Source organism: Prionailurus viverrinus, chromosome A2 (genome assembly GCF_022837055.1).
Source record: "Prionailurus viverrinus isolate Anna chromosome A2, UM_Priviv_1.0, whole genome shotgun sequence".
Taxonomy (NCBI): domain Eukaryota; kingdom Metazoa; phylum Chordata; class Mammalia; order Carnivora; family Felidae; genus Prionailurus; species Prionailurus viverrinus.
Window position 1 is genome coordinate 120,902,816 of NC_062562.1, and position 15,393 is coordinate 120,918,208.

A 15,393-nucleotide genomic window follows, 5' to 3' on the forward strand; every position below is an offset into this window, starting at 1 on the left:
TTGTTTAAAAATATAGTCTAGCATTTCCTCTATCAGTCTGTATGGAGACTCTACAATGATTATGCATGTGGACAGCACACGGTTCAAGCTGCTTTCTCTAGGGCAGTGATTGTCAACCTTTCTTAATCCAGAGCCTTCCTCTGGGATCTGATGAAGGTGCTGCAGACTCTCTCAACAGTATGGACACATCCACGGACACGAAGTTTTGCACTAAAATGCAACTGTAGATATCGCTTTGGAATCTGCCCTAAGACTTGGAAGCCCAGGAGGTTCAAGAACTGTCTCCCTCAGGGAATATGAGACCTGAAATATAAGCGTATTTGAGAATACCAAATACTAATACTGATGCCAATACCAAAGTAATTAATGAATAAAAAAATCAAGATCAAGCCCTTCATTAGACTATTAGGTAATTAGCTTTCTCAACAGAAGGCAAAGCAGAAACATTCAAAGGCTAAACAACTGTTTTGCTGGAGGGAACTAGAGAACTAATTCAACCTTCTTGTTTTACAGTAGGTTGGTGTAGCGGTTTGGGAGGCCAAACCCTATTATTCTGAAATCCCTGTTGAGAACTCTTTTTCCTGCTGGAAAGCTGTCCCATGAATTTCTAGTGCCTCTGTGGCCATTAGACTTTGAATTTGCCCTTATAAGCACCGTAATTACGTGTTTCTGATCTAAACAAGAGGCTGGTTTTTCTTCTTTATGGAGAATATTAATTGGCGTTCATTTTCCAACCATAACCTATCTAAATAACATAATTGCTAACACATCGCTTGAAGAAATATGTCATTATTCACCTATTATCTTTAAAGGATGATCAGTTATCATGGCAGTCTTCAGGTTCCTACATTTTTACCGACCCTCAACCTCCCAGGGTCTCAGTTTCTATACTTACGACATATTAGTTTACTAATGAAGTGCTTTGCTATTCATAGACAAAGAGGGCCACTTAAGTTATCTATTTTGTATGGGGCTTTGGTTAGAGGCTAAGACACCACATACACTGTGCTGTTTTATTGTGGCCTCTCATGGAAGCAAAAGGTTTATTGTGAAATGATTTGGGGTGTGCCAAGTATTGTAGGCAGTTAGCTCCTTGTGATTGTAGAAACCCAAAGAACGGAATTCAAAGTGTTTTTTTAAGGAAGGGGCAATGAACACTTTGTGCCTGGGAGATCGAACACTGCCTAGAAAAGGTGGGACTGAGAAGGACATAGCTGGGGAAGAAGCAGAGGCTAAGGTCAACCTCTCCAAGATGGCCACCAGGTGGGATTTTTTTTTTTTTCTTCTAGAAGTGTAAGAAAGCAAGAGAATCTTGTTTCATTTTTTTTATATATTTTTTTTAACATTTATTTATTTTTGAGGGACAGAGCACAAGCAGGGTAGGCACAGAGCGAGAGAGGGACACAGAATCCGAAGCAGGCTTCCAGGCTCTGAGCGGCCAGCACAGAGCCCGAAGCGGCGCTCGAACTCACAAGCCGCGAGATCATGACCTGAGCCGAAGTCAGACGCTTAAGCAGCTGAGCCACCCAGGCGCCCGTTGTTTTGTTCTAAATACTTTCCTTATTTGTTGTTTCCTAGATCACAGAAGAAAAGTGTGGCAGGATTTACTACCAATTGGAGCTTGACTCCATTTTCTACGAGCAATTGTCTGCATTAACTGCAGCTGAAAGTTTCTCCTTAGGGTACACAAGTGTCTTAGCAGTTGTGATTCTAGAAAAGTGCTATGTCTATAATCCAAATGTGAATAAGCTGACATTTCATTTTGAGACCACACACACACACACACACACATCTTAGTTTTCTTTTTCTCCTTTTTTCATTTTGTTTTGTTTGTTTGGTTGGTTTTTAACCAGGGGTTGCCTTCTATTTAATGGTCTAAAAGTAACTTTCTCTTACACAGGCTATTTTAAGCAAAGGGAATCTGGGAAAAGCAAGGAAGGCTGTCTGAATTTAAATGGGCATAAAATAAGAGAGGAAAGAATTAGTACTTAAGGCTAAAATAAATTGTCCTCTAAATAAAGTTATCCATCCCACTGACAAGGGTCACTTTTGGCTTTGATCGGGCCCCTTTACCAACCACACTTCTTCAGAGGTGGAAGATGCAATTTTCACATTTAAGTGATGTATTCATCATTAATGCTAATTTCTCAGGCATTTTTATTTTGTAAAATTTGGAGAAGAAAGAGAAAAGCTTTTGTAGATGAGAGTCTTACTATTTTGTTCCTTATGTTACTCAACATTTGGTTACTTATAATGTATTTTGCAAATGAATTTGGAAATGGGAGGTATTCTTTAAAACATGTTTCAAAAAAAATTTCTTTACATTAACTTCTAGAATCCCAAACTTACTTTTTTAGGTGATAAATACGTGCCCGGAAAGCCAAGTTCATATTGAAAGTGTAGATGCAACGTAATGACAGCAATGTTAGAACACCCTTTTCTGTGTGCATGGTTTTTTTGTTTTGTTTTGTTTTGTTTTGTTTTAGTCTCCACATGTGGAGTACAATGCCTGGAAGCCACAGACGAACATTAGCCAGAGAGAGGGTATTATTTATCACAACTGTAAAATGGCTTATTTGAGATAGTGCTACGTTTACAATTTACTTTTATCAAGTGGAAGCACCTTAGAATCAACCATCTATTCTGCATCTACATTTGTAGACAGTGGTGCCAAGCACATTATTCTCCAAAGCCATGAATCTGTCTTTGTGAACTACTCCATAAAGCGGAGATTTGAGGCACTTATCTAAGTAAATAAGAAACAAGCGCACGTACACACACGCAATCCGTAACACCCTGATATTGATGGCAGAGTTCATAGGCTGAAATTAGCCAAACTAGTTAATGAACCAATCACATTCATTTAATCATGGCCAAGACTTCATTGCCCCTCCCTTCCTGGGCTGACCTCACCCCACCAGTAGAGGATCAACAATTTGTTCTATGTGCTTCCATGCCTTCCACTAAGCAGGTATCCGGCAGGGATGTGCTCTGTTGAACTACAGCCTGTTTGGAAATTCTTTTGGGAAATCTGATGGTAGATGAGTTGGCTTATTCTGAGGACATTTCAATGTGAAGCCACTAATTCTGCCACTCAGTTCTTCCCAGTGCATGTGTCACATTCACTCTTCTCATACTGAATATTGGCCCGAGCTTACCAGACAGTGTGAAGATGATTATTATGAACAGCTAGGTTCGCTAAATTCAATGATTGCTTAGTGTTGTGCTAGGTAATATTCAGAGCGTTTTACATATATTACCTCATTCAATCCTCACAACTCAAAAAACTTTATATTGGTTTTTTACACCCCCCTCCCCCAGTTATATACAAGATTGCTGAATCTCAGCTGGCTTATGTTTCCTGCCTAGGGTCCCCCAGTAAGTGTGGAATGGAGAGTCTCACCCATGTAACCCGGCTCCAGAGTTGGCCACCTAAAGGGGGTGCTCTGGACTTTTAATAGGATTCAGCTCTTGAGTTACAAGTCTGGTCTTTTCAGAAAGTCCCTGGTAAATGTGATGGCCAAGTTAAAGGCAAGGTACACGTTTTCAGGCGAATCTCATTGAATATCATCCTCAGTGTCTTTTGGACACAACAGGAAAGTTTGCCAATATCACCGTTAAGAATGCATGGAGACTTGTATTCTCTGGTCTTTCCAACATGGCTTTGATATGTCTCTTTCCAGAATGAAGTGTCCATGTTGAAAAATGAGGTGGCCCAGCTGAAACAGTTGTTGTTAACACATAAAGACTGTCCAATAACAGCCATGCAGAAAGAATCACAAGGATATCTAAGTAAGTCATTGACTTTTTTTTTTCTTTTCTCGGTGTCCAGTTTTTTTTTTTTTCGCCACTAATTTTGCACTGGATTTTATTGAAAGAGCAAAAGTAAAGTGTAGATTGCACACCCCGGCAGAAATCACACTAGAATTCTTCAGTGGCTGCCAGACTGTTGCACCAGGGACATCCCCCTTTTCTGACCCCTGCCCATCACCATGCCCCTCCTGATAATTTCTGGCTAGACTTTCCCTGCCATTTCACATTGTAAAATTGTACCGCATTCCAATTCTGCAGCCAGTAGAAAAATCACTTGCTGGAGCCCACCTACCAGTGGGCTAGCCGCCTTCCAGAGAAATCCAGGGGCTGGGGTACAGGCATTGGGTGAATCACATCCAATCCCGTAAGGTATATAAGCTGCTAGGCTGAAAAGTGAGTGACCTTATCTCGGTGTTCCAATAAGTAAAGTGGACCCCTTTCTCTAGACCCCAGTTTCTGCATCTGGAATGTCAAGAAGTTAAATGCTAGTTGAGTGGGGGATGGTGGGAGGAGCAAGGATTCATGGCTGAAGGTCAATTCATTTTCAAATAATTTTTTAGATTGAGCAACACAGATTCTCCCACCACATGTGAGTATGTTTCCACATTTGATATGCGGATGGCTACTTGAAAATACAAAAATGGGGACGTTCACACACCAAGACTCCAACACGTGAAATCATTCTGCTGGTGTAGAAAGCATGGCTTTGCTTGTAGCTATAAAGTGGGAAGGCATAGCTGGTGACAACAGTTTAAAATAAAGTTTTGAAATTAACGTCCAGGAGAACACGTGTGAAACTCTTCCATTTCTGGTAAACATCTAGTAATGTTTTCCCGAGTAGGCCACAGGTCCGCCCAAGAGGAGCTATATTGGTGTGTGCGTGTGTGTGCTTTTTCCTAGGTCCGGAGAGCAGTCCTCCCGCCAGCCCCGTCCCAGCTTGCTCTCAGCACCAGGTCATCCAACATAATACCGTCACCACTTCCTCTGCAGTGAGCGAGGTGGTGGGAAGCTCCACCCTCAGTCAGCTCACCACTCACAGAACAGACCTGAATCCCATCCTTTAAAATCCACCACTGGGTCAGACCTTGCCTCCAAGAAGAGCTGTCGCATATCATGCGTCCTTTCCTTTAAGGGCATTTTTAGAATTAACTCAGACCTGGAAGACTCCTCAGCCCTTCAGAGACTGGCTTTCATTTTTATAGTTATTATGGAAATGTCGTCTTTTATACTTAGTTCTATAAGAAAAAAGGGAGTTATGCAATTAATTAATCTATCAGCTTGGGAAATGCTTTGGTGCTTTTCTCCAATTTTCTGGTACCAGTGAACTTGTTTATAAACTGAACTCCTTCTGTATATAGACATGGTTTCATTCTTATCGGTCCAACCCTTTGCCTGAAACATTGCATCTTGTTAAACCGCAGCTTTTAGCCAAAATGAGGCATGCCCACATGTCACGTAAACGGATGCAAGGTAACTGGGTGGTGAGTCTGATGATGTCGTAACACATGTTGAGTTTGTGCTGTGATGTCGCCAGAATTCCAGATGAACACAGAGCCTTTTCCATATTTGTCTTCCTCTTATTATACAAAAAGGATGAGATCCACTGATGTCCAAATAAAACCACCAAGCATCTCCCCACCTCTCCTCCTCCTCTTGGTCCACCTCCTTGAATCGCCCTCCAATTTTCTCCACTCTCCCTCTCCTTTTCCACTTTTTCCTGGGCCGCCTGTGTACTCTTCATTTTTACTTTCTTCTGTTTTATTTTTCCACCTTTAGCATTGCAGGTAAAGAAGAAAACAATGCCTAAAGGGAAAAAAAACCACAAGTAAATCTAAAAAAATACGGATCTAGCCATTGCTTCCCTTGCCTGTGACCCACAGCTGGAGTTCATTCATCTCTTGCTTTTTATAAAATGGTAAGCAAGAGGGGTTTAATGTGTCTGATTTAATGTTTTTAATAATCAGAATAAATAAAAGGTGGCTTAGCCATAGGTGAAACACTGTTGAATGCCAGCTGTGGAGACACCAGGGAAGGGAGCCTATAAGCCTTGATTGTGAAGGTCCAAATTATGATGTGGGCTGTAACATCACACCCTCGAATTACAACCGGCTTTATATGGCCTGTCTATAAGGCTAAAAATCCATAGACTATATAATAATTCAGAAGGGCTCTATTCACTACACAGATTACAATGGTCAATCATCAGCTGCTGATAGACTAAGATTTATTAATTATTTTTTTCTCTTAAGCCTATGGAACTGGCTTTGCTATTCTGGTGGGTGAAAGTACACGCTCTACTGGAGGAACAAAGAGAGAAAGAAAACCTGATGTTCCCGTAGGGGTGCTTTCAGCTCCCCCCTCCCTCCCCCCACCGCCCCCAGAACAGCCAAAGCCTTTTTTGGCTGCTGCAAGAATCCCGTGGATATGGCTACTCTACTCTTCTGAATAATTCTGATTTATATTTTCAACAACTTTCATCAGCTTGCCCATTATAAAAAGCAGATAGTCCCGAACCACGGTTGTGCCTCCTTGAAACAAGCCATTCTACTGTGCTAATGTGTGCTAATATCACATCTCACAAGTAACGGGCTAATGTTTCTCTCTAGCAGTGTAGACAGGTGCTGGTGTTTCATCTCCATTTGAATGCTTGACGTCCTAACATGAGTGTGTGTGTGTGTGTGTGTGTGTGTGTTCATGGGATTTAAAAGTATTTTACAAAAGGTGTCGCTTTTATAAGAGTTCAAAAAAGGGAAAGATACATGTGTGGATGTGGGTGTGTGTATATGTGTTTATCTCTCCCTGTAGCATAAGAATCTATTTTGGAGAAAAAAGAAAATATGAGAGTCGTGAAGCATGATTTTTATAACTAGTTTCAGTTTTATCTAATAACTTACTTTTTAAATCAGTATTTATCAACCTTTTTTTTTTCATGTATGCAGTGCTTTCAAAAGAAAGTTTTGAGTGTCCAGGGAAACTCATGACTAGATATATGGTCTAAAAATCAAAACAAAAGCAAAAGCAAAACAAAACACACACACACACACACACACACACACCAAAAAAAAAAAAAAAAAAAAAAAACCAAAAAAAATTTTTAAAAATGTTAAAAAGAAAGAGAAAAAAGAAATGCAAATTAAAAGGATTTTCTATTATATTTTAGACAAACATATCTTTTTTTTAAGTATTTTAAATACTGAATTCATAGTTGTTTTGTTTTGAATCCCAGCCTTAACCGCTGAATGGTTGAACCTAACTGGCTTCCTAAGAAATATTTAAGATATATCTCTATTCTGAAATTAAATTTAATTTTTTCAAAACTCCTTTCTAGGACCGTCTATGTGTCTCTCTAAAAAAAAAAAGAAAAGAAAAAGAAAAAAAAAAGAGCTCATTGAAATGTTTGCTTGGATTAAAAAAATTTTTTTTAGTTTTATTTTATTTCTTGCTTTAAGTGAACGATAACTTTTTTCTTTACTGCATGCATAGCACTTAACGAAATGGATTTTTTAAAAATCCACTGGTAATATCAGAATGTCCAGAAAGTGGGCTGTCACTAAAATTATGGTTTACTTTACTTCTGCTCCGCCTCTTGATTGAATATTTAGTTGTTAAACTGAAAGCCTCTGTAGTGAAGAACTTGCCTGAGTTTTCTTAATTCAGCAACTTGACAGTTTGACTGATGTGCATTATATAGAGCTCAATTATGTCTGTTTTTTATGCTAAGTAGGCAAACCAACCACACACACGCGTTAGCAAACGGGCCTCAACGTATAATTAGAATAAACCGTCTTCTTGTTATGCTCGGGGCCTTTAGGTATGTTCATTAGCAGTGTGGAAATACAGTAAATGGAAGATGCCAGCTAGTTGTCAAGGCTTCTTGAAACCCTGAACAGAAAGGCTCCTTGGTCAAATCCAACACTCGGCTTATCAGAAGTACTTCACCAGAAGGTCCAGCCTTCACCAGACCGTAGAATAATCAGTCTGCCTGAAAATCCCTCCTTGCCCTGCATTTTTTGCCAATGTGGGAAAACATCTTTTTGCTGCCCTATTCTCCTCTCCCATTCGATCTAGATATGGGTCATGCACCCATATCTTCACAAATCCGTTGTAGTGACCTTCAGAGCACCCATGCGGAGGAGGGAAGGATCCTGCAACACTGCCTCTCCTCATTCACCTGCGTTTTTTGGTTTTTGGTTTTGGGTTGTTTTTTTTTTTTATATTGGCAGCGTCTGCCTTTGAAGTCACTGCCAGCCTACCTGGACATTTCTGCGACGCTCCCCCTGCCTTACGTGATGGGACGTGGCAGCTTAGATAGGGGCACCCGGTGGCATTTCTACCAGGTGACCCTAAATTGAGGCATCCACATCTTAAGGGTTCCTTCTGAAGACATTTCCCAGAACACGATGCCAGGGCGGGTATAGGGAAACCCTGGCCATGGGCGAACATACTCATTTGAAAGCCTGTGTGGAGCTGATGTTTTCCCTTCGATACCCCCACCCGTCTCTCTCCTCCCTCCGTGTCAGCGTGTGCGAGTCCCAGTGGTTAACGCGGCCTGTGGGAGACAGCAGTTTGCGTGGTATCACCGCACGAACTGTTAGAATCAGGGTGACTGACTTGGAGCAGATGCTCTTTGGAGCCTATCCCGTCAAAGGAACCAAATGCAGCACATGTTCTGAACAGAGGGGCGTCAACGGTGAATGTGCAGGCGGTTTTTGTTGCCCGTTAAGTAAACTTTAGCGTCTTAGTTGAGTTTGCCGTTAAAATCTGAAACCAGCTGTGGTGAAAGACCAGCCTTTGGCTGGGGAGTTTTAAGCATCGGTAACTGCTCTCAAACTAGCCATCCAGTTAGGATTAGAATGTGCTTCTTTCTGGTTAATAAAAACCATCTAAGAAAATATATATGTATGTATGCGTGTATACAGTGGAATTCAAGGACCAAAGCAAAATTTGAACAGGAATCTATTAATTTAGAATTTTATAAGATATTTATTAATAAATGTTATTTTAAAACATTCCATTTGAACAGTATTCTTCCGTAGGATCTACTTGTTTTTAAAGTGTTAGTTCATAATAAACTTCTCTACTTGTGTATATCTTCATTTTTCAGGGTTTCAAACGGCTCTTCTCCATCATTTGGTGGAAATGTTTCGCTTAGCTCTGTGCATAGAAATTTCAAGGATTTTGTTATTGCTCTGTGAGTTATTTTTTTAATCTATGTTCTAAACAGTGTTGTTTTTCACATTTCTTTCTCTCTCTCTTTTTTTTTTATTTTTTTCTTAATGTTTAAAGTAAGCTCTTTCCTTTAGGAAGCGGAGTTCAGCTAAAGGGAATCAGTAACCACGACTGGAACAACTTTCTTGTAAAAGTGTAAAAACAACTTCATCTCTGCTTCTCTCCACCCCACCCCAATTTCCTAGAATGCCTTGCGCTATTCAGCTTCCTTCGTGCTCTTTTTGCCCTTTGCCAAACAATGGGCCCTAGCTTTAAGCCATTCAAGTTCCATTATGCAGTATATCTGAGAAGGAAAAGGAAACAACCCATTTAAATTTGAATAAAACTGTGCCTCTGCGAGCAGTAGCAATTTAGAGTCTCTCTTCTGCTTTTAAGATAATTTATATTTTAAAATTGCACTTTAGCTTTCTCGATCCCTTTCTGTTTCTCTTGTTCTCCCTCAGACCCCCTCCGAGCCCTTAAACCTGCCTCTGCTCCCCACTTTCCAGCTCCCCCACCCCCTCCCCCTAAGGCTCTGAGCTGCACCGTTTAAAATACTTTACAGAATATTTGTACCAGGTACATTTGCGTAAAGTCGGGTTCCTCACATCAGCCTACATGAAGCCTGCTACGGAAATACCAAGAAGAGCCAGTTTATATTCTTTACCCCTTTATTCATAGCATGTTGTTGTTGTTTTTTTTTTAATGTTATCTTATGCAACAGATGTGAGGCAGCAGCTAAGCTACACTTAAGAATTTTCTATCTCATTCTCCAAACCAAAGTGTCCTGAATGAGCCAGGAGACTTACTCTTTTGTGCATCGTGGTGCACGTGGACTGTTGTCCCAGCCATTGTCTCTCTGAGGCTGCTGAAATAACAGTGGCCCTGTCTGTGTCATTCCTAGGTCTCAAAAATACAATGTTGCCTTGTGACGTCATTAGGGACAGCACCTCTGTTTTACAATGATAATCTAAGAAAGGACAAGAAGACACTGAAGCAATAAACGTCCAAGTAAAATTCAATACCAAAACAAAGAAAAAAAAAAAAAAACAGAACAGAAAACCCTAGGCTCATCATGTTGTGAAAACGAAAAAGTGTATGTCCAACTCAAAATATTTTACTATTTCTTGTGGAGTTTTTCAGTGATGTAATGCTTATAGCCAAATTGCTTAAAGAGTGTTTATATATTTTTTTCCTTATAAATTGTCTATTTTTAAAAAAAAGAAACTATTTACCACAAGTTGAAGGGGGGGGGGGTAAGGCCAAATTGCCAGCATTTGTTAAAAGATTAATATTCTTACGTGGCACACTCTGATACCTTTCCAAGCTTATCATCAGAGGGGAATCAGTAATGATCAGCTATTACATTTCAGCCAACTTACAATATTTAGCTCATTAGAAGCCAGGATGTAGAAAGCTCTTCTTAGGGCATTTAGGATTTCTTACATTGAGTTTCATGCTATAGAACTTTCTAGGATTTTTTTTTAAAAAACAGAATCATTTTAGCCTCAGGACTGAGAATGTGGAACCTGAATAAATTAGCTTTAAGTACATCATTAAAATCTTATGCACAAAAAGCTCATTAGATTCTAGTTGTCTCCTTAGAATACCAATGTCACGGACAGGAGATCATGGAAGGTATCAGCAGTGCTGTAGGGAAGGGCATTTCAGAGAAGGAACCCCTCCTAACCAGCCAGCCAGTAGAAGAGAAGACCTACTCACCCTCTTTTCTTCTATGTTCTGCTAAATCACACCTGCCTCATGGAGAGAGGAGTTCTGCCTTTGAGGTTTGTCTTGGAGAAATGATAAGCTTGAAATGTTCTCCCTGGAGAGGACATAGGGTTTGGGATCTTCTGAAAAGGCCTGGAAAAAAAATGGCTCAGTTCAAACACCATGTTCTAGGATAATTGGAACATAAATATTGTCCAAAATATGGAACTTAAAAAAAAAGTCTAGCATTATGCAAAGTGCTAATTAAGGAAGTCCCAAAAAAAAAAGGTGCTGTCACTTTAAGTTCTGGACTGGGGGGGGGGTTGTTTGTAATTGTAAACAGCAAAGCATTTATGTTTGTCTGTCTATTTGTAAAGCAACCACCTTCCTTACTGGAAGGAGAAAAAAAATTGGGGGTACATACGTGTAAATACTTGCTGCAGCATTTAATATGTTCAATTTTATGTTAAGCTTTTTGTTGCATTGTGAACACATTTATTGTTATCAATGGACAATGAGTTCATTAAGACTGTTCAACTAGGTCAGATTTTTACATCTCTTTGGAGCAAGAAGAGACAAGATTTTGTGCATTTGTACAAATGTTAATAATATCACTGCAATTCCAATATAATAAAGCACTCAAATGCAAATAACACATGTAACTTTCGTATGATGAAATTCGGGCTTGGGGATAACGGTATCTATTCTGCATGTGGTCTCATTCATGCCTTGTAAACCAAAGCTTACTCTTTCGGGGTCGTGATTATCTAGGGACAAAAGGAGGTGAGCTTTTCTCCTTCGCAGACCACCACTACCCTCTCGCTGCCTCTTCCATCCAACTTCCCACCTGAGGCCACCAGTCTAACACACTCCCAGTGGGTTGGCCACACGACTCAACTTCTCGTGGGGGTCAACAGATTTTAATAATCAAGAAATACGGCCAGCATAAATTCACGTTCAGGATTTCTAGGAACCAAGAAGCACATACTGGCCACTCAGGCAGTCAACTCCTGGAGTTTTTTGCTTGGCTTCCAGAGAAGTCCTAAGGACAGTCTTAGCCCCTTTCGATGTCTTCCAGATATCAACCCTGCCCCCCTTCCTAACCTTCTACTTTCTTTCCCTGTACTTCTTTCGTTAATGTTTTAGTCACTCTCCTCTTTCTCTTATATTCAATGTCTGATCCATCGGCATGGCCAGAATCCAACCATCCATGTTGGATTTGCCATTACAGCTCTGTCCAAATTCCCAGCACCTCTCACCTGGATCCCTGCAATACTCTCCTGACTGGCAGCCAGAGTGAAACTTTGAAAATGGAAGTCAGACCATGTCCCTCCACTGCTCAAAATTCTTTAGGGACTTCTCCCCTCGTTCAAAGCAAAAGCCAAATTCCTTACTACTAAGTTCTGTAAAGGCCCTCCATGACCTGCCCCTCCATTAATTCCCTGAGCCCATGTCCTACCATTTTTCTTCCCCCTCACACCTCTCCAGTTCCACTGATATTTTTGAAGTTCCTCAAACATCGCTTGAGCCATCCACCTGAGAGTCTTTTCACACGCTGTTCATTCCCTCTACGCAGAATGTTTTCTCCCAAATATCAGCATCACCTCCTCATCTGCCTCCCTACTACTTAAGCCTTTCCTGACCATCCTCTATAAAATTATGTCACCCTCACTCTTCATTCTCTCCTGCCTTGCACAGACTGTATTTTCTGTAGCATTTACCAGTATCTAACAGACTTTGGTCAATTTTATGTAGTTGTTTTTTATTGTCTGTCTCCTCTAAGTAGAATGTAAACCCCGCAAGCACAAGGGCATTTTGTTTCGTTCACCCTTGTGACCCAAGATCTAGAGCAGTCCTACACGATGGGCACACAATAAACACCTGTTGGGTGGATACTCTTCTGTTTACTTTCTGTCTTCTTTCTTGATCTCAGAACACTTCAACCCAACCACTTGGTCCTGTGACCACAGCAGTCATATTTTAAAACCAAGAACCCGGATGTGTCGTCTTCCACGTAGCCTGCCAGGATATTGGAAACTGGGACAGAAAAACAATTTGGGTGGGGAGGATGATTGCTGTTCTAATGGCAATCCCATCTGTTACATTTACATTTAGACCACTCACTACACTCATAGTTCCCAAGAGAGTCTTTCTAATGCCCATCCCACCCGTGTTTGCAATTTCAAAGCCATTACTATTGGTTTAAAAAAAATGTTAAGATCCCACATTTATACTTTGAAGATGGACAGCTCTAATCTCCATTCTATGTTTCATGCCTCTGTCCCTAGAGCTTCATAACATCCTTTTTTCTTATACTTGCTCTTGTGGTTGGTTATTGGTTGGTTGCTGGATCACGTTTTAATTTTGCATTACGTATTTTCTTATCCAACAAAAACAAGGTTTTATCAAAACAACCTGCCTTGTGGTTTGGAACCTAAGTATCTTCACTATGAGATCATAAGACTCTGGAGCACGATGAGCCCCCCCTTTTAAAGCAATTGAAAACAAGACACTTGGTGAGATCTGTTCTCATGGCAGTAATGTGGATTTTATCAAAACAAGCATGAAAATTAGGCCACAAAAGAGAAAAAAAGTACTGATTTTAAACATACAGAATCTGGGTTTAGACTCACACACTTTAGAAGCACTTCTTTTGGCAACCAGAGATGGCTTTTCAAAATGGCTGAAAGGATGGATAAATTATTACATCTGAAAAATTGTCTTCTAGATAGTAGACCTGAAAAACATAATAATCATATTGGAAATGGTCATATTTAAACCTGAAAATTAAGTCATGAATCTTTTAGTAACCACTGAGTTTCATTTACTATGTTGCCAGGTACTGTGTCTTTGCTTATATCACATTTCTTTGTACCAGTGGGAGGCTGAATCGTAGCAATTGTCAGCCATCTTCCATAAATCCACATAGACCCGATGGGCTAGAAAAGGTCCCCTGTAAGTCACTTGCTCTTTCTCAGAAAGAGATCTGCCCATGGGGTTTTTTTTTTTTTAATGAATTAAAAAGGAAGATCTTATTTTCACCACACATTTCTAACTCCTTACTAATCTTACAGCAAGAAAATTGTTCTGAGTATCTAAGCTTGATTGTATTGTATTTACACTGATAAGTCCATGATCTACTGTTACTACATTTACGTTTTATTAAATGAGTACTCTCTACTTAAATTGGCTTGCTTATATGGATCAATCTTAGAGTAAGTCTACTTAAAGAAAGAGAAACCCTGTTAAGGAGGCTTGAGCGAAGGTGGATTTCTTGTTAGGACCTAAGAGGTAGCTCATGGGGTCCCTCCTGGTACTGTAGCAACTATCCCAACAACTCCGAAAAGTCATTAAATAACTAATCTCTCTGGCTTGTCTGTCTCTTGGGCCATATCATTCCTGATTCTGCTTTTGTCTTTCCCTCCCTTTCTCTCTCTGTCTCTGCAAATTGGTTTGTACACTCACTTAATTGTTTCTGTGTGGGCCCATCATTTCTCCTCCAAAATGACAGCCTCAGCCTCCAGCAGATCTTTGGTCTTCTAGTTCAAACACCCAACATCAATTCAGTCTCCATCTTTCTATTCCAATTTCCCAGGAGAGAGAATCTGATTGACCATATGGGGTCAGGCATTTAATCCTAGTACAATCAACTATGTCTAGGGAAGCAGGGCTATATGTATTGAAAGCTCTTACTTCTAGGGGCAAAACTGGCTTTCCAAAAAGGAAGTGCGAAGATGATTTCAAAGGGAAGTAGTTATTTTTAAAACAATCTGTAGAAATGTAGTCATTTACCCTTAAGACATACCAAGAGGAAAAAGTAAAGTGAGATTAATGCAAAGTTGGGCATAGAGTAGATGTCAACAAATGTTGATTGAATGAATGAATGGTTGATGAGTTACTGTTTTATTGAAAGCTTGAAACAAAATATTCATTAAAGATTAGATAAAACTAATTTTACAAAGCTAAGAAATTTTCTGGATATTATGGCTCAGTTTGTAAGCCATAATATCCAAAATATAAAAATTAACCATCAAAAAGAGTGAGAAAGGGGCACCTGGGTGGCTCAGTCAGATCAGCGTCACACTTTGGCTCAGGTCATGATCTTGTGGTCTGTGAGTTCGAGCCCCGCGTCGGGCTCTATGCTGACAGGTCAGAGCCTGGAACCTGCTTCAGATTCTGTGTCTCCCTCTCTCTACCCTCCCCTACTCACACTCTGTTTCTCTTTCACAAATAAATAAGCATTAAACAAAAAGAGTAAGACAGATTTTAGTTTGTCATGTTTACCATGATTTCCCATGCTCTTGCTTAACCTGACTGATTACAGTTATACTTTCCAAGAAAGATCATGACTATATATATATATATATATATATAATCTCCATACCTGATTCCAGTGTGTTTCTGTTTGTAAGGAGGTCAGCGTAATGTCTCCAGGGTGGGGTTAAGAAACATTCTTGTCTCGGGGCGCCTGGGTGGCGCAGTCGGTTAAGCGTCCGACTTCAGCCAGGTCACGATCTCGCTGTCCGTGAGTTCGAGCCCCACGTCGGGCTCTGGGCTGATGGCTCGGAGCCTGGAGCCTGTTTCCGATTCTGTGTCTCCCTCTCTCTCTGCCCCTCCCCCATTCATGCTCTGTCTCTCTCTGTCCCAAAAATAAATAAACGT

The 15,393-nt window shown here is 40.3% G+C and overlaps 1 protein-coding gene and 1 long non-coding RNA gene across 6 annotated transcripts in view; one reads left to right on the forward strand and one right to left on the reverse strand.

Annotated features, from left to right (window-relative positions):
* Positions 1-6,840, forward strand: part of CREB5 (cAMP responsive element binding protein 5) — a 417,870-nt gene extending 411,030 nt beyond the window's left edge. For 4 of the 5 annotated variants that reach the window (XM_047850976.1, XM_047850980.1, XM_047850977.1 and 1 more), the window contains 2 exons: positions 3,684-3,792; positions 4,714-6,840. In XM_047850976.1, the coding sequence (XP_047706932.1) occupies positions 3,684-3,792; positions 4,714-4,877 (273 nt within the window). In that variant the 3' untranslated portion in view covers positions 4,878-6,840. Of the gene's footprint in view, positions 1-3,683; positions 3,793-4,373; positions 4,691-4,713 lie in introns of those variants that run through there. The other variant, XM_047850978.1, reaches the window with a different exon arrangement.
* Positions 6,841-9,903: 3,063 nt separating this feature from the next.
* LOC125161278 (uncharacterized) lies at positions 9,904-15,187 on the reverse strand. The gene is made up of 4 exons (XR_007150524.1): positions 15,116-15,187; positions 13,365-13,468; positions 10,744-10,884; positions 9,904-9,991 (listed from the first exon to the last, which is right to left on the reverse strand). It is a non-coding gene; the product is annotated as an uncharacterized LOC125161278 (long non-coding RNA).
* Between the last annotated feature and the right edge of the window lie 206 nt (positions 15,188-15,393).